This window comes from Entamoeba invadens (genome assembly GCF_000330505.1).
Source record: "Entamoeba invadens IP1 unplaced genomic scaffold scaff_1105074725543, whole genome shotgun sequence".
In the NCBI taxonomy this organism is placed as follows: Eukaryota; Evosea; order Mastigamoebida; family Endamoebidae; genus Entamoeba; species Entamoeba invadens.
The window spans coordinates 37984-52859 of record NW_004191832.1 but is presented as its reverse complement, the minus strand read 5'-3'; the positions used below and the strand labels follow the sequence as shown (position 1 = coordinate 52859).

Sequence of the window (14876 nt, the reverse complement as noted above, 5' to 3'; positions counted from 1 at the left end):
ACTCTTTTATTGTAAAAGAGTTTTCCTACGATTGTTCAGATAAAATTGGGCTGTGAAAACAACCAATTTTCATATTATTTATTGATTAACACTAAAATAAATTTAAGACTATACATCAAATTATACAGATGTATAATTAATTATACTGATCTGTGTGAATGTTAACACCGCCAATGTGATCTCCCCATTATTGAGGAGTCTTTCTAAGTTGTTTAAATAACAACAAAAAATAACTGGACAATCACGTTTATTGATGACAAATACTAAAATGGTATTAATACAATACAAAAGAATATATTGCTCAAAAGTGTGATATTTTAAATTATAAATGGGATTAAGAAAGATCCATATAAGTTAACAAACACAAAATGATGGATGTTTAAAAAAGAGTTGTTTGATTATTACTAATTGATTACCTTGTTCGTTTATTCTATTTAAAGTGATAATATTTTTTGTTATAAATATATGTAAATAATAGTGTTGATTTATATGGTGAAAAAGTGAAAATTGTCCAAATGTATTTCATTTTAATAATCATTAAACTGTTTCAAATAGTTATTATAATAATAAATAATTATCCAAATTGTGTTTTGTTTATGTATTAAATTGACAATAAAGTTTTTCAACAATTAAGTTGTTGTAATACCCAATGACAACAACGTTGTTTTTTCTTATAATATTGATACCATGTTTATTTCTCACAGCTGTTACCATCCCATCTCTGGAATCGGAACTGATTATGGGAAACTTCTTGCCATCAATCATTTTACCATGGGAACACATTGGAGAAACTTTTTGCTCATTGAAGGTGTCTGTGATGGTCTTTGCTTTTTCAACTGAAATGTGTTTACTTTCTTGACTCAAAATTGCACCATCTGACTTTAAAATAACTCGATCATTCTTACACGATGGCAGAGTAAGCAACTTTGACTGTCATTTCAACTCATTTTACAATTTCAATTTTCTGCAACTCTTTGTAGAAAATTGATGGTATTATAATTTTGTTTTCTTATTGAAGATTTCCATCGTTAATTAAAGTTTTCAGTAAAGTGAGGGGAGAAACTCACACCTGGAGAAAAACCCGCACCCATTTTTTTCTTCTTTTACCCAAATTATTGTGTTTTTTACTTTCAGAACATGTAAAAAATAAAAAAGTCGGGTTATTATAGTTTCTTTTTCTTTCTTTTTCTTTCTTTTTGGTGTTTTTTATTCAAAAATAAAAAATGATTCGAGTTTGATTCAAAATGAACTATCAAAGAACAAAAATGGCCCGGATTTTTACGTACTTTCAGTGTATTATAACAGTGTTTCAAATTTGTGTTTATTCAAAAAAACAAATATACTATTATATAAACTATATATATAGTTTAATGATTTAAACTATATTTTTTAACTTGTAATAGTTTATCAAACCCCAATTTCTAAAAATAGTTTAAATTTTCACAAGACAAATTCTATAATATAGTAATGTATAGTAAAAATATTCAGAGATTTTCTTTTTTCTAGACAAATGTTTATTTTTTGATCAAAATATTTTCTTTTATATTTATAATACTCACGAGTCGAAATCAATTACTTTTTCGTGAAGATGCTATATTGAAGCTCGGTTGTGTGTATAATATAACCATTTTTTTAAATAAGTTTAAAAACAATAAAAAAAGTCAAGATATGTCTTTTTTGACACATATCTTTTTTTATTAAGTTGTAAATAGAAACAAAAATTTTAATATGCAAACGAATGTACATCAACAGTACTATAATGTATCACTGCGTTATATCATACTGTAACATTATACAAAAAAGTTACAGAATGTGTTTTTTATAATAACAATCATTATCAATTATAATAAAAAATTATTATATTTCTAATATTTGTTTTTTTACAAATTAAAAAATTATTTAACTAAAATTTAATAATTTTAACACTTATAATAACGCCCTCATTTTTGTTTTGGCCTGTTTTTTCAGGGATATTAATCAAATTTTTGATGGTTTTCCTTTTTTGGCTAGTGTATAGTTTATGCATATAATATAAACTCTAAAAAAACGGAAATTTATTTAATAAACGCTAGATTACCCGATTTTTAGACCACTTGAATTTTGTTCAATGTTATTTAAAGTGTTAATAAAAATATTTATTAAAACACCACCAACAAATATACATATTATTATAATTATATTAATATAAACCATTAAAATGACTTAAATTGTTGAAAAATTAAATGGGTTTTATATCCGCCATTATTTTTTTCAAAAAAACTTTTATGTAAACTTAAAATTAATATAAACAAGTTCAAATATTCAAACTCAACAGAAACAACAGAAACGTGTTTGTGTTGAGTTGTTGCGGATTCCCATAACCATTTGGCAATTTTATTTATTTATTTATACACATGGCGCATATAAATTAACAATTAGATAATGCAAATTACGCGCGACTAATGTTTGTTTGTTTTTTGTGTTATTTATTATGTTTAAGTGGTTGATAAATACAATTTATTAACTATTAGAAATGGGTTTAAAGTGGATATATATTATTGATTACTTATTAGTATTTTTATGGTTAATAAACTTAATAACAATTTATGGTTTGGATACTATATTAATTCGCCAACAACCCAATACTGCTCTTTTTAACAGTTTTTCAAAAAATTGTCCCAAAACTGTTTAAATATTTTTGAAATATTATTAGGTGATTTTCCCAAAAAAATAAATAAAAACAAGTAATATATAAATTTCATAATTAGATTATTTTTTATTTTTTATACCAAAAAATCGTTTTGTGCATTTATTTTTTAAATAAAAATTTGAAAGCAAAACATAACAAAAATAACAACCAAAATAATAAAGAGTTGGTGGGAAAAGTCGGCTTTAGCAAATTATAGTAGAATATAATATTTATTGTTATAAATTCAAAAAACATTTTGTATCATTTTAAAAATATTAATTAAAAACAAAAAAATAATTAAAAATATTTGAAAAACCAAACAATGGTTGAATTTTTTTTATTCCCGTTAATAAAATTGATTTTTCGGATACATAAACGGTCAATTGCGACCACTTGATGTTTGTTTTTAAAATTGATAATGATGATTTAGTAAGTATAAAAGAAAGCAAACATGATAGTTATCAAACTAATCATTTGATTTATTATTTAATAAGTACAACATAATTCAACAATAAAAAATTTAAATGTAGCACTTAGAAACAATTAACTTCCAACAACAAATTTGGACTTTAAAATATATAAAGAAACCCACAATACGCAGTGAATGTTTAAAAATCACACATTCAATTCACTAATCAATTTCTATGTCAAAGTGTCAATGTGTAAAATCAACTGAGATTGATTATGGTAGTAGCTTATAGTTTTTAAATATTCAATTTCTGTATTTAATTTCAAAAAAGTGTCTCAATATCTAAATAAAATTTGTGTCCTGCTCGAAAGTTATATAAATTTTAATAATAATAAAAATACAAATAATAACCAATAAAAAAGGTTTTTCATAATAAAATATAGTTAATCTTATCGAGACAGACTATTATATACCAACTCAGAGAAAATTATTCATAAAATCTAAAAATGATGATAAAAAGCACACATAACTAACGTGAAAATTGATATTTTTTGTTTGACAAAACAAATAAATTTTAATAATCTTAATAAAAAAAAATAAAATTGGTTATGTTCAGAGAATGACGCAAATTGATAACAGTGGTTGTTATTTCCATTGAATAACGTGCTTCTGTGCCATAGTGAAAATGATAAAGTCGAAATAGTTGTAAAATATAATAACGATAAAACGAATCCATTATGCATCGCTTTTGCAGACAGCGATGCATCTGTAATTGATTATCAAGCAACCCGAATATAAATATATAAATAATAATAATTTAAAAATTTTAATTGACAATAAAAAGCTAAATTACGCATAATGTAAAAACACAACAAAAATTAAAAATATATACCAAATGAATCAATAAAATAGCATTGATAGACAAAGAAGTTTGGTTTTTTGTTGTTTGGAAAATTAAAAATATAGTTGTGGTTTACCTTATTCATTTTGAACGCCCCTTTCAATAGATTATTAAAAATGTGCTATTATATGCATCAAAATATCAAGAGTCAACAACAAAAAATTGGTTAAACAGTCCACATATTTGACAAGAAGTTAGACAACAATATAAAAATATGTGGATTATTTGTAGTGGAGGAAAATTTTTATTAAATTAATAATAGATTTGACATTATAATCCGTTTTTAATGATTGCTTGTTCGTTTTTAAATTCTTTTGATAAAAACTCTTCAAGAGATTAGTCACAATATAGTAAATACCAAGAGATAATAAAAATATTTTTTTAGAGAGACAAAAATTGTCAAAAAATCTTGCTACGTCTTATTGTCTGAAAAAATACACAGTTAATATAATAGGTTCTTTGAAAAGTTTTTATTTTTTATAAAGACTATTATTTACATGTTTTTATGTTTACATTAATTATCACTTTTGTGGTCCAGGTTACTTTTGCAATTGTATTTCATTTCAACTCAGAACCAATTGTTTTTATTGTTTTATGAAAAAAAACATATTTTTTGTTTTAAAAATGTTATTGCATTTTACCAGTATTATTATTTTGCCATTTTTTACGTTTTTGTCATAAAATTTTATATTATTTTTTCATTTTTTCACAATTTATTTGTTTTTTAGTTCATAATTTGAACTCGTTATTCCATTTTCATTTTACTATAATTGAACTACACTGTATAATATAATTTTTTTCAAAAAAACAAAAACACTGCTCTTTTTAACAGTATTGGTTTGTTGGGGATTAGGTACGTTGGCGAGTTAAACAAATCAGCAATTAATTGTTTAAAGGATGTATTAGGAAGTGAACCTTATATTATATTTTTTAATCTAAACATTTAATATATTATATTAAACTTAAACCTAAAATATGTTCAAAAGCTTATTGATCACTTCATTAAAATATCAGGATAATAGATATTAATTTTTAATTTCCTAATATTTTATATTTGTTATTTAAGGTCATGCCTCGGAAAAATTTGCTTTTTAAGAAAAAAAGACTGAAGAAACTGTTTTTTGCGGCAAAAAAATCGTCTTTGGTAAAACTATTTTTAAAAATACGAAAATAAACGGGACATTAGGTTATATTGAATTGTGATTCCAGAAGATTCATTAATTTTTATCAAATTGTTTTTGATAAATTAACAATTTATAAATATTTATCGATTTTTTATGTTTTATTAGCACAATAAAAAAACATAATATAAATTAACGAAAAGATAAATTTAACATATGATTTTTATTAACATATTTTCTTGTATAATTAACACACCGAAAAAATAAAATTAATTAACGAAAAAAATAATTAACAATTTAAAAATATTTATCGATTTTTCTTGTCAAATTAACACAACGAAAATTTACAAATAATTTAACGCAATCAAAATTAATATCTTACTATTATTAACGTTTTTACATGTTAAATTAACAAACTAAAATGTAAATAATTAACGATAATTCAATAAAAAATGTGTATTTCAAATAAATTACATTGTACAATATCTGTTTGTAATTACAAACATTTATTTGTAATTATTAATTAAATATTTTATTTGTTACAGAATCGACGGAGTAAAATATTTAAAACCACAATTAAACAAACATTATTTGATAATCAAACAATACCGTTTTATTGAAATTATATTTCAAAGAATGACTTGTTATAAATATTTAATTTATTATAAATTATAAACATAAAAAATGAATAAAATGATGTTATGTGCATGATCAACATATAAGACTATAGTCATTTTTCAACATGGAATAAAAATTGCACCACAATTAACAACATTTTTATAATGATAAATCATTTGTGTTAGAAAAAAACTATTATTTTAAACTTTTCAATATATCTTTCAACCTGTTTATAATTTTGTTGATACTTATTAATGTACAACATAATTGTTTTAGTATTGTATATTAAATTCTGAATTAAATTGTTAAAATAAATGTATTGTAAAATGTATAGCATTGGTCATTCAACGTGCCAAACAATGACAATATAAGCAGTTGATTTGTCTGGAAAAATACATTTTAACAAACAGTTAGTTAATAATGATATCAATAAAAAACATGATTATAACTTCTTTTGTATTTTAATGAACAACAAAAACACCAAATTGAAAAATATAAAACATTGTAACGGTCCATTTGTTTCAAATCATAAACCAATAAAAGTTTACACTTTACTTTGTTTAAACATCAAAAACACAACAATAAATTTAATTTTCATTATATGGACAGTAATATTTAAATAAGGTACAACAAATTGTGTATTAATATATCATTTAAAACAGCTTATATTTTACATATATATACGTTGAAATCAATAAACACGAAATTGTGACTTTTATGTATTTGAATTTGATTTTTTTGTAAAAAAACTTTTTGACATTTAAACAAAAGTGGGTAAATTCATTATTGATTCAACTTCAATACATATTTGTTGTTTAAAAACATTTCGTTGACAACATATCAACAACAATATTGAAATATGTTAACAAAAAATACACAACTATAGTTTTTAATTCATGTTAATTCTTAGACTACTAAAAATGATTTTAATGTCTGATGTACACGTTTAAGTGAGTCGCAAGTAAAATCCTAAAATTTGTGTAAACTGTGATACTTTTTTAATTTTACTGTTATCTTTTAAACTTTTAGTTTGATGTTACATTTTTACACACTAAAAAGTTAACATTTTTATATTTTTGGCTGTTTTTAAACATAAGTGTAGCAATCAACAGTAAAACCCAATACACTCACTGTTGTTATCAAATTAATGAAAAGTACTAATTAACAAATGCTTCCATTATAATTAATCATAATAGTTGTAGTATTATCAAAATATACATGTTCACTTTTTGTGTTGTAATTTAAAAAATGATAAAACGATTGTTAAAAATTATTTGGATTAATATCTCGCTTGCACATCATTTTCAACAAAAAACTGTTGATATGAAAATTGAGGATATGGAAGTGATTGCACAATGAAATTATTAACAATTGTTTATATTTGATTTTTCTTTGTATTAACAAATCGTCAATGCAAACACTTATAATTACAATTAATAATTGAAAATAACAATGTCATTATCAGTCATTATTCATTCAATAATTCAATTATACAATTACACTTGTATTAACAAATATGTATATCTATTATTAATATATTTAAACTTTTAATTGTGTTGATAACTTTGTTATGTGAATAATTGGAAACACCTTTTACTAAAAGTTAATAAATTTTAATGATATCAAAATATAAATCAAAAAATAACAGAAATGATCAATTGAAATATTTAATTTCTATTTGGTTATAACTGTGTATATTGTTAATCGGATGTGTATTAACGTAAAACAGACTATTTTAAAATTATATAAATATAAAACTTGCAAACTTTTTTGTTATTAAAAGTTAGGCATCAAACATAAACTGTTAGATTCGAATATAATTAATATGATTTATTTTTACAACAAATTTTTATTATTGAAAATGTGAATATCTGTATTAATAAGTATATCATGTAAACCGAATACCTCGACTACTAATAGGTTATAAACCATTATTGATTAAATATTAATTATTGGTTTTTAAAAAAAAATAAAAAAATATAAATGATGTGATTGTTTTGAAATTGATAATTGATATCTGATGTGCCTGTTTAATTTATTAATAAATCATTTTTTTGTTTATCAACTACAATAACTTTTAGATGTATGAAATTTTATAAAACTTGTAACAACTCGAACGTTTTAAAAAGAAAGAAAAAATGCAACCAACAGTCAAGAAATTACTTTTATTTTGTTATTTAATTTTATATATTACAACAACACCTGGAATTCAATTATGTTACGTCAAACTATTTAATCGGGCTTACATGATACCGAGAATTTACATTTCTGAACTGTCTCATCTTTTCTTTTTTGGTTTCATGTTATTGGTAATTCAGTTAGTGTTTATTTTCAGATTATGCCATTTTGTAACGATATATTTAATACAATGTTTTTAATATATTTTTGACAAATATTTCATAATATTACTTGTAAAAGAGGATCAATGTCATTGTTTGCATCCACAATAGTCATTAAGATTATAAGTTGTAAAAAATCACATATCAATTACAAGTGTATATTATTAAAAAATACATCGATAGTTTTTAGTCTACAATATTATAAAGCAAATATATACTCTAAAATACAACATACAAATAATACAGCTACGACTATTGTGTTAATAACGGGTTATTAATAACAAATTTTTGTTGCATGTTTGATGAAATTTTAATTATTAAATTGATAACAAAATAATAATTTAATAAGTTATTATAGATATTTTATTAAATAAAACTATAATAATTTTATAATAAATTATTATTTAATTAAACTATAAAAATATAAAATAATTAATTATAACAATTATTGTTACAAACTTATAGTTAAGTTATTATTAATTTTAATAATAAATAAAAATAAAATCCCATAATGTTATTTTTAAATAGTAATTCATTTAATAACACAATGAAAACACAGTAATAAAATAATTGAAGTGTTCTTAAGGTGTGTTTGGTTAAAAACATTTTTCTTCATGTCAATAATTAATAATTAAAATTGTTAATAAAAAATATTATAATTTGTTATAAAATGTATATAAATACAAATTAAATAAATAATATAATACATGTCAAGAATGTTCACATAAACTAAAGAATAAACAAAATTTAATTGAAATAATAGTAACTATAATAATTAAATGATTAGTTCAATTACTATTTTATTATGCTATTTCGAATTAATTTAACATTATTTTATTTGAATTATTATATTATTTAATTATATCAAAATGATTAAATTTATTATACTTTTAGTTTTTTGTTAATTTTATTAAAAAATTTATGTTCAGAATGAATTTAAATTATTAATTTATAGATTAATAATAATTTATTATTAGTTTAATTTTTTTTAGGTTTATTTGTGACTTTATTTTACTATTAATATTTAGTTGTTATTAATTTCTTATATAGTTTTTATAAATGTATATATTTGTTTTTAGAAAATGTTATTCAATTGTTTTTGACAAAATGTATTATTTCATAATATATTATTTATTACATAATATGATACATAAATTCATTGTCATAAATTAAACATTAGTTAAGATATCGTTAATTTTATTATATTGCTATAATAAATTTGTATAATTTATTATATCATGTATATACTATAACAATTAACCAGTTGTTAATAGTTTCAAAACTAATCGTATTTACTATCAAACTATTTTAATATTCTAAGGATGAGGTGAGTTTTATTTTAATTTGCCAAAAAATATATTAGTGCAAAAAACAAATTTTTCCGAGGCATGTTTAAGGTTAATTTCATGTAGTTTTTATATTGTATTTTAATTTTAAGAACATTCTTAATAAACCAAAAAACTGAGACTGAACCTTTTTTCATTCAACAGCTTTTCAAAGAAGAAAAAAGAAAATAGGTGCGGGTTTTTCTCCTCACTTTACATAAGTAACAATGTGGTTTTGGCCAGCAGTAACTGGCTTTGCAGTATTGTTATAGTATCCAATGACTATAGTATTCTTTCCTTTGATTATATTAACTCCATTGTTGCCTTTCATCGCTGTAACTACGCCTTTTTTGTCATCGGAATTGGTCACTGCATACTTGTGATTCTTAATAGTCATTCCATCCATCTGGAAATACTCGAAATCGTTGTTGAACATTTTGTCTGCGATCAGGACAGCTTCGTTGTCAGTCAAATTGATTCCACTTTGATTCATGATCTTCCCATTGCGTCTGACAACTGCACCACCATGACCATTGGTAGTTTCGGTCAGCACAGACATTGCTTTGATTAATGCTTGCATCGTTTTGTTCATCTCTCTGAAATTATTATTTAATAATGGCTTTAAATAATATGGTTTTGATTTTTGAATTGTTATAAGTTATGTTGGATTCTATTTGGTATAGTTTCCCAATATGTTTCATAATTAATAATTTAAAAAGGAAACTTTTTGTAGAAACATAAAACTTCAACCATTGGAATTTTTAAAAGTGAAAACTTTAATAAAAAGAGTTATGTTACACACATAACAAGTAATAAAACGGGAAATAGATTACTTTTGGTTTGTTTTTGTATGGTTTGTGAAATTATAAATAAATACTATAACTTTTTTATTTTTAAATTATAATTAAAATTAAATTATAATAAATTGTTAACTGTATAAGAACCCATAAAATATAATATTTAATTATGTTTTGATTTACTTATGATTTCATTGATTGATGATTTGTTTTCAATTGAGCAATGTTTAAACATGTTTAGAATGCTGAGTGATGTACACTTGAACAATATTTAAAAAATTATGTTTTGCTTTATATCTTGAAGGAATCATACAACCATTTTATATATTTTGTAGAAATTATTGAAAAGAAATTTCATGTCACATCATCCTTGACATGTTTTAAATTGACGAATATTTAAACATACAAACATTTAATTATAGAAATAGTATCATTCATAACAACAATAAAGTTGTATATACACAATTATTTTATTAACATGATGTTTATCATTAAAGATTAAACATAAGTACAACATGTTTGATATATTGTACTGATTCAAAAAGCACTCGTTTTTGAACCAACTGTTATTGTATATAATATTGATTTATTTTTAATATTGTTAATAAATAATAAATCAACAATATGTTTTAACGAAATACAAGTGTTTCGAATACAAATATTAATATATTACTTATTTACGTTAACATGTAAAACAAAAAAATAACAAAAATTAATGGCTTACCAATTAATCGTCTGAAAATGAATATTCATCATAATTCAGCTCAATCTCATATTGATTCCTCAATAATTCTTCAAATGTGATTTTCTTAGTAGTCTGTTCTATCATATCATTCATTTGCTTTCTGTAAAGAATTTCTCTTTCATCTCTTAAAACTGCTTCTATTGTGTTATTTTCCATTCTTTCAACGACTTCTGTGTGTGGATAATCTTCAAACACTTTGTCTACTAAACTGTACTCAGAGACGAACATTGTTCTAGTGTTCATATTGAAATTGTTAATTTGTCCAAACAGCACCTTTGCAAGATTAATCAAGTTCTGTTTAGTTGTACTATACATCTGCCAAGTGATATTATTCACTGCAATAACAATACTATCTGAATATTTAGAACGGTTACACCATGGAGCATTCTGAGGATGTTTTTGTGCATAAATCTGTTTCGCGTAATTCATCACAATAGTGCCATGGTACTTTTCGACTCTTCTTGGGTAATTCGCATTCTCCTTTGTAACTTTGTATATCGAGCCGTTCCCAAACACTCTAAAAGTTCTTTCCAAAAGGTCATATTCAAATGAATCTGTTAAACTGATCTCAAAGGTGTTATTCTTTGCTTTGTCCAATGCTTTTTGACTCACCAATTGTGTTACACCCCATTTCGCCGTCTTATTTACTTCTTCGACTTTTGGGATGAACTCTTCGTCTACACTTTCTTTCACCTTCCCATTCAACTTCGGCAGATACCTTCCAACTATTTCTTCAGGAATACAAACATCTTTTTTGAACTGGTTTTCCGCTGCAAATTGTTTGATTTTCTCTTCAGACTTTTTCACTTGATCAAAATAAGACGCTTTCATATCCAAATCCATGACATGTGGATTCTTGTGATCCAACACGAGTATATAATGGAGTGTATTGTACTTCGTTAAACGTTTTAGCTCATCGTCGTGCTTCACAAATTCATCATTCTGCTTTTGGAGCTTTTCTATTTGTTTCATTTTTAATTGAATGATGTTATTAATTGACTCTATCGACTCTTCATCACACACAAACTCCTCAATGCCCTCCGGAGAAATTGTACTGATTTTGCTCTTTGGATCTTTCAATAGAGTTATAGTCTTTTCCAATGACTTGACAATCGACCTAATGATTTCAACATTTCCATCTAATTGATTGTACTTTTTAATTCGAATCTTCAAGTCTCTCCCAGGCTTTTCCGCTTCGTATTTCTTTTGAATGTTTCTGAGGAACTCGTCGCCTTCCTTCTTGTAGTCGTTCATGAACTTTGCGGCTCTTCGTGTCATGTTATTAAGTAATGAGAGTCCATAATTGTAGAACAGTGCAACCAAAATTGGTTCTCTTGAGATGCCAATTCGGGCAGCAGCGTCGACTAATTCGTAAAACACTTTTTGCGTCTTTTTAGTAGCCGAAAGAACTGTTTTGGACTTTTCTGTTTTGAGACGCTCATCAAAGTCTTCAGCAATTTTGATGTGTCGAGACTTCCTTGGGATATCAGAAAGTGGTTCTGGAAATGCAGAGAAAAAGGTACCGAGGTTGTACTGAGGAAGATCAGACTCAATGACTTTAGCAAGTTTCTCTGCTGGAAGTCCTTTTGATTGTTCCAAGCCAATAATCTCGGCGTTAATTGTATTGATACATTTATAAGTACGTACTCTGCGCTGTGTTAATTGTTTTAAAAAAATTGAGTTGTTCTTTTTAAATTTTCGTTGCTGGGCAAGTTCTTTTTCGTCGGTCACTTTTTTGACATACACCTTGGGCTTTGGGGTGTTGTGTTTGTTGTGAGTTGGCTGGGTGGGTTTGTTGAAGTCGCGTTTTTGATAAAGGGATTTGTCAGAGACACGGTGTGGGTTTGTTCTGATAGGTTCTGAAACTGTTTCCATCGAATTGATATTTAAATTGAGTTATTTTTTGATTTATATAACACATGATTTAGTATTTATTATGTTAAATAATAATCATGAAAATTTTATAATTATTTAGTTTTTTTATAATTATTATAGACGTTTTTAGTAGTTTATTTGTGAGGTTTTGGAACTAAAATACTCTTTTAATTTTAATTATTTAACTATTAGTTATTATAACTAAATTATAATTATTTTTATTAAAATTACAATTACAATTTTAATAATAGATAGAAAATAGCAGAGGTTTCCATAATCCTAATCCTAATTACCCACGCCACCATTTCATAACCAAAATGTTCATTTTCTTTTATAAATTAGTACGTTATAATACCACATTTTCGGCAATAATTATTTTGGAAACGCCAGGAAAATAGTCCAGTTGGTTCAAATTATAGTAAAATATAACAATTATAACTATAAATTAAAACACATTTTGTGTTATTTCTAAATACATAAAAAATTAAAAAGGGAAGAAATCAATTATGTTTTACTCTTGTTATATTTGATAACTTTAGCAAAGTTATCTAAAGCATTGACCTTTTTCCAAATCACTTGTTGTCGTTTTCAATTTGACCCAAATGATAATTTGACATGTCTTCTCTATCAAATATGACATTTTTGATAATGTTTATTATATCGAATAGGATTTTGCACCACGCTATCAATGTAATGAGTAGTCCGATATTATTACCTTTGTTTTAAATTGAAAAAAGAAAAGTTAAACAGACAAATGATTTTTATTATTTCTGTTATTTAAAAAGAATAATAATAATAAATAACAATTATAATTAATTAATAGTAAAACATTGTATTAATAATAAAATAACTCTTAAAACACATTAATTCAACATGACGATGTGCCATCTCGAAGAAATCTTTTTGATGAATGTTGTTCTATATATCAACGAACTACCTTCGTTAATTTCTTTCATTCAAATCAACAAAAAGTGTCACGGGTGTCTGTCTCATCTTCACATCAATCCTTACATAGACGTTTCCAAAGAAACAATTTCTTTATCTCCAAGTCATCGACTCCCAATTTTCACGCAAATATTCAAATTCATCGAATCGACGTTTCCGATCATTGAAACCCTCCAATGCCCTAATTTCATGTTAGAAAACTCGTTGGCTATCACTTCGCGAATTCTTTCGAAAATTAAATTTGTGCGATTAGTAAAAACACCACACAACACTTATCCTATTAAACAACACTCGCCTATCAACGAAAAAGCTCTTCAGAAGGTGACACACCTCTCTCTACACCCCCCTCAGTGGTACAAAAGTGTCATTTCCAAATTTGAGAATTTAATTTTCCTCAATGTCTCTGCGTTCAATAGCGATATCAAAGTTGTCAAGCAGTTCGCTGTGTTAAAGAGTCTCAAAATGATTTCATTCTGGCGCTGCGCATTTCCAGAGTTTTTAACAGAAATCCTCAACTTGAAAAAAATCAGAAAAGAATTAAAACTCAGTGAATTAATAATAAATGTGTTTATTGAAAAGTGCGTACACACCATCGTAAATAGAGTGAATGTGGACACTGTCTGTGATCGCCTTGAAAATAGCGGAATTAATGTTTTTAATTATAATACTAAAACGTCCGTTATAAACGATGAATTGTATTTAGAAAATTCGCGTTTTTCTGGGGAGGTTTTTGTATTTCAAAAAGATTTGTGTTATACATTTCCTGTTAAACAATATCGTCAATATAGTGAATATACAATTCCTTATTTTACGGTGGATGAAAATAAAAATAAAACAGAAAGTCCATCTAAGTGGTTGTACTTATCACTCACACTAAATTCACCACTCGTTTTAGTTGATAATTTTGTGAAGAAAATTTGTGTTGTTTCACATGAAATTAAAACGTTGTATATGGTTGGTATTAAAAATGTTAAAATAGTCGGGAAATACATTCAAAATTTCGAGTTTACTCAGTGCGAAAATTTTACAACTGAATTTGTTTGTGTTGGACAATTTGTCGTCACACAATGTCATTCGGCTATTTTTAACTTCCACAAAATGTGTATGTACTTTAAAATGACGGAATCAACAAA

General features: G+C 24.7%; 2 protein-coding genes across 2 annotated transcripts; both read right to left on the bottom strand.

Annotated features, from left to right (window-relative positions):
- Positions 1-9589: 9589 nt before the first annotated feature.
- Positions 9590-9973, bottom strand: EIN_281150 (hypothetical protein; the record flags this gene model as incomplete). The annotated part of the gene is made up of 1 exon (XM_004185052.1): positions 9590-9973. One exon carries the CDS (start codon positions 9971-9973, stop codon positions 9590-9592), a length of 384 nt encoding a protein of 127 aa, XP_004185100.1.
- Positions 9974-10905: 932 nt separating this feature from the next.
- On the bottom strand, positions 10906-12798 carry EIN_281140 (hypothetical protein; the record flags this gene model as incomplete). Its single annotated transcript, XM_004185051.1, has 1 exon — positions 10906-12798. One exon carries the CDS (start codon positions 12796-12798, stop codon positions 10906-10908), a length of 1893 nt encoding a protein of 630 aa, XP_004185099.1.
- Positions 12799-14876: the final 2078 nt, after the last annotated feature.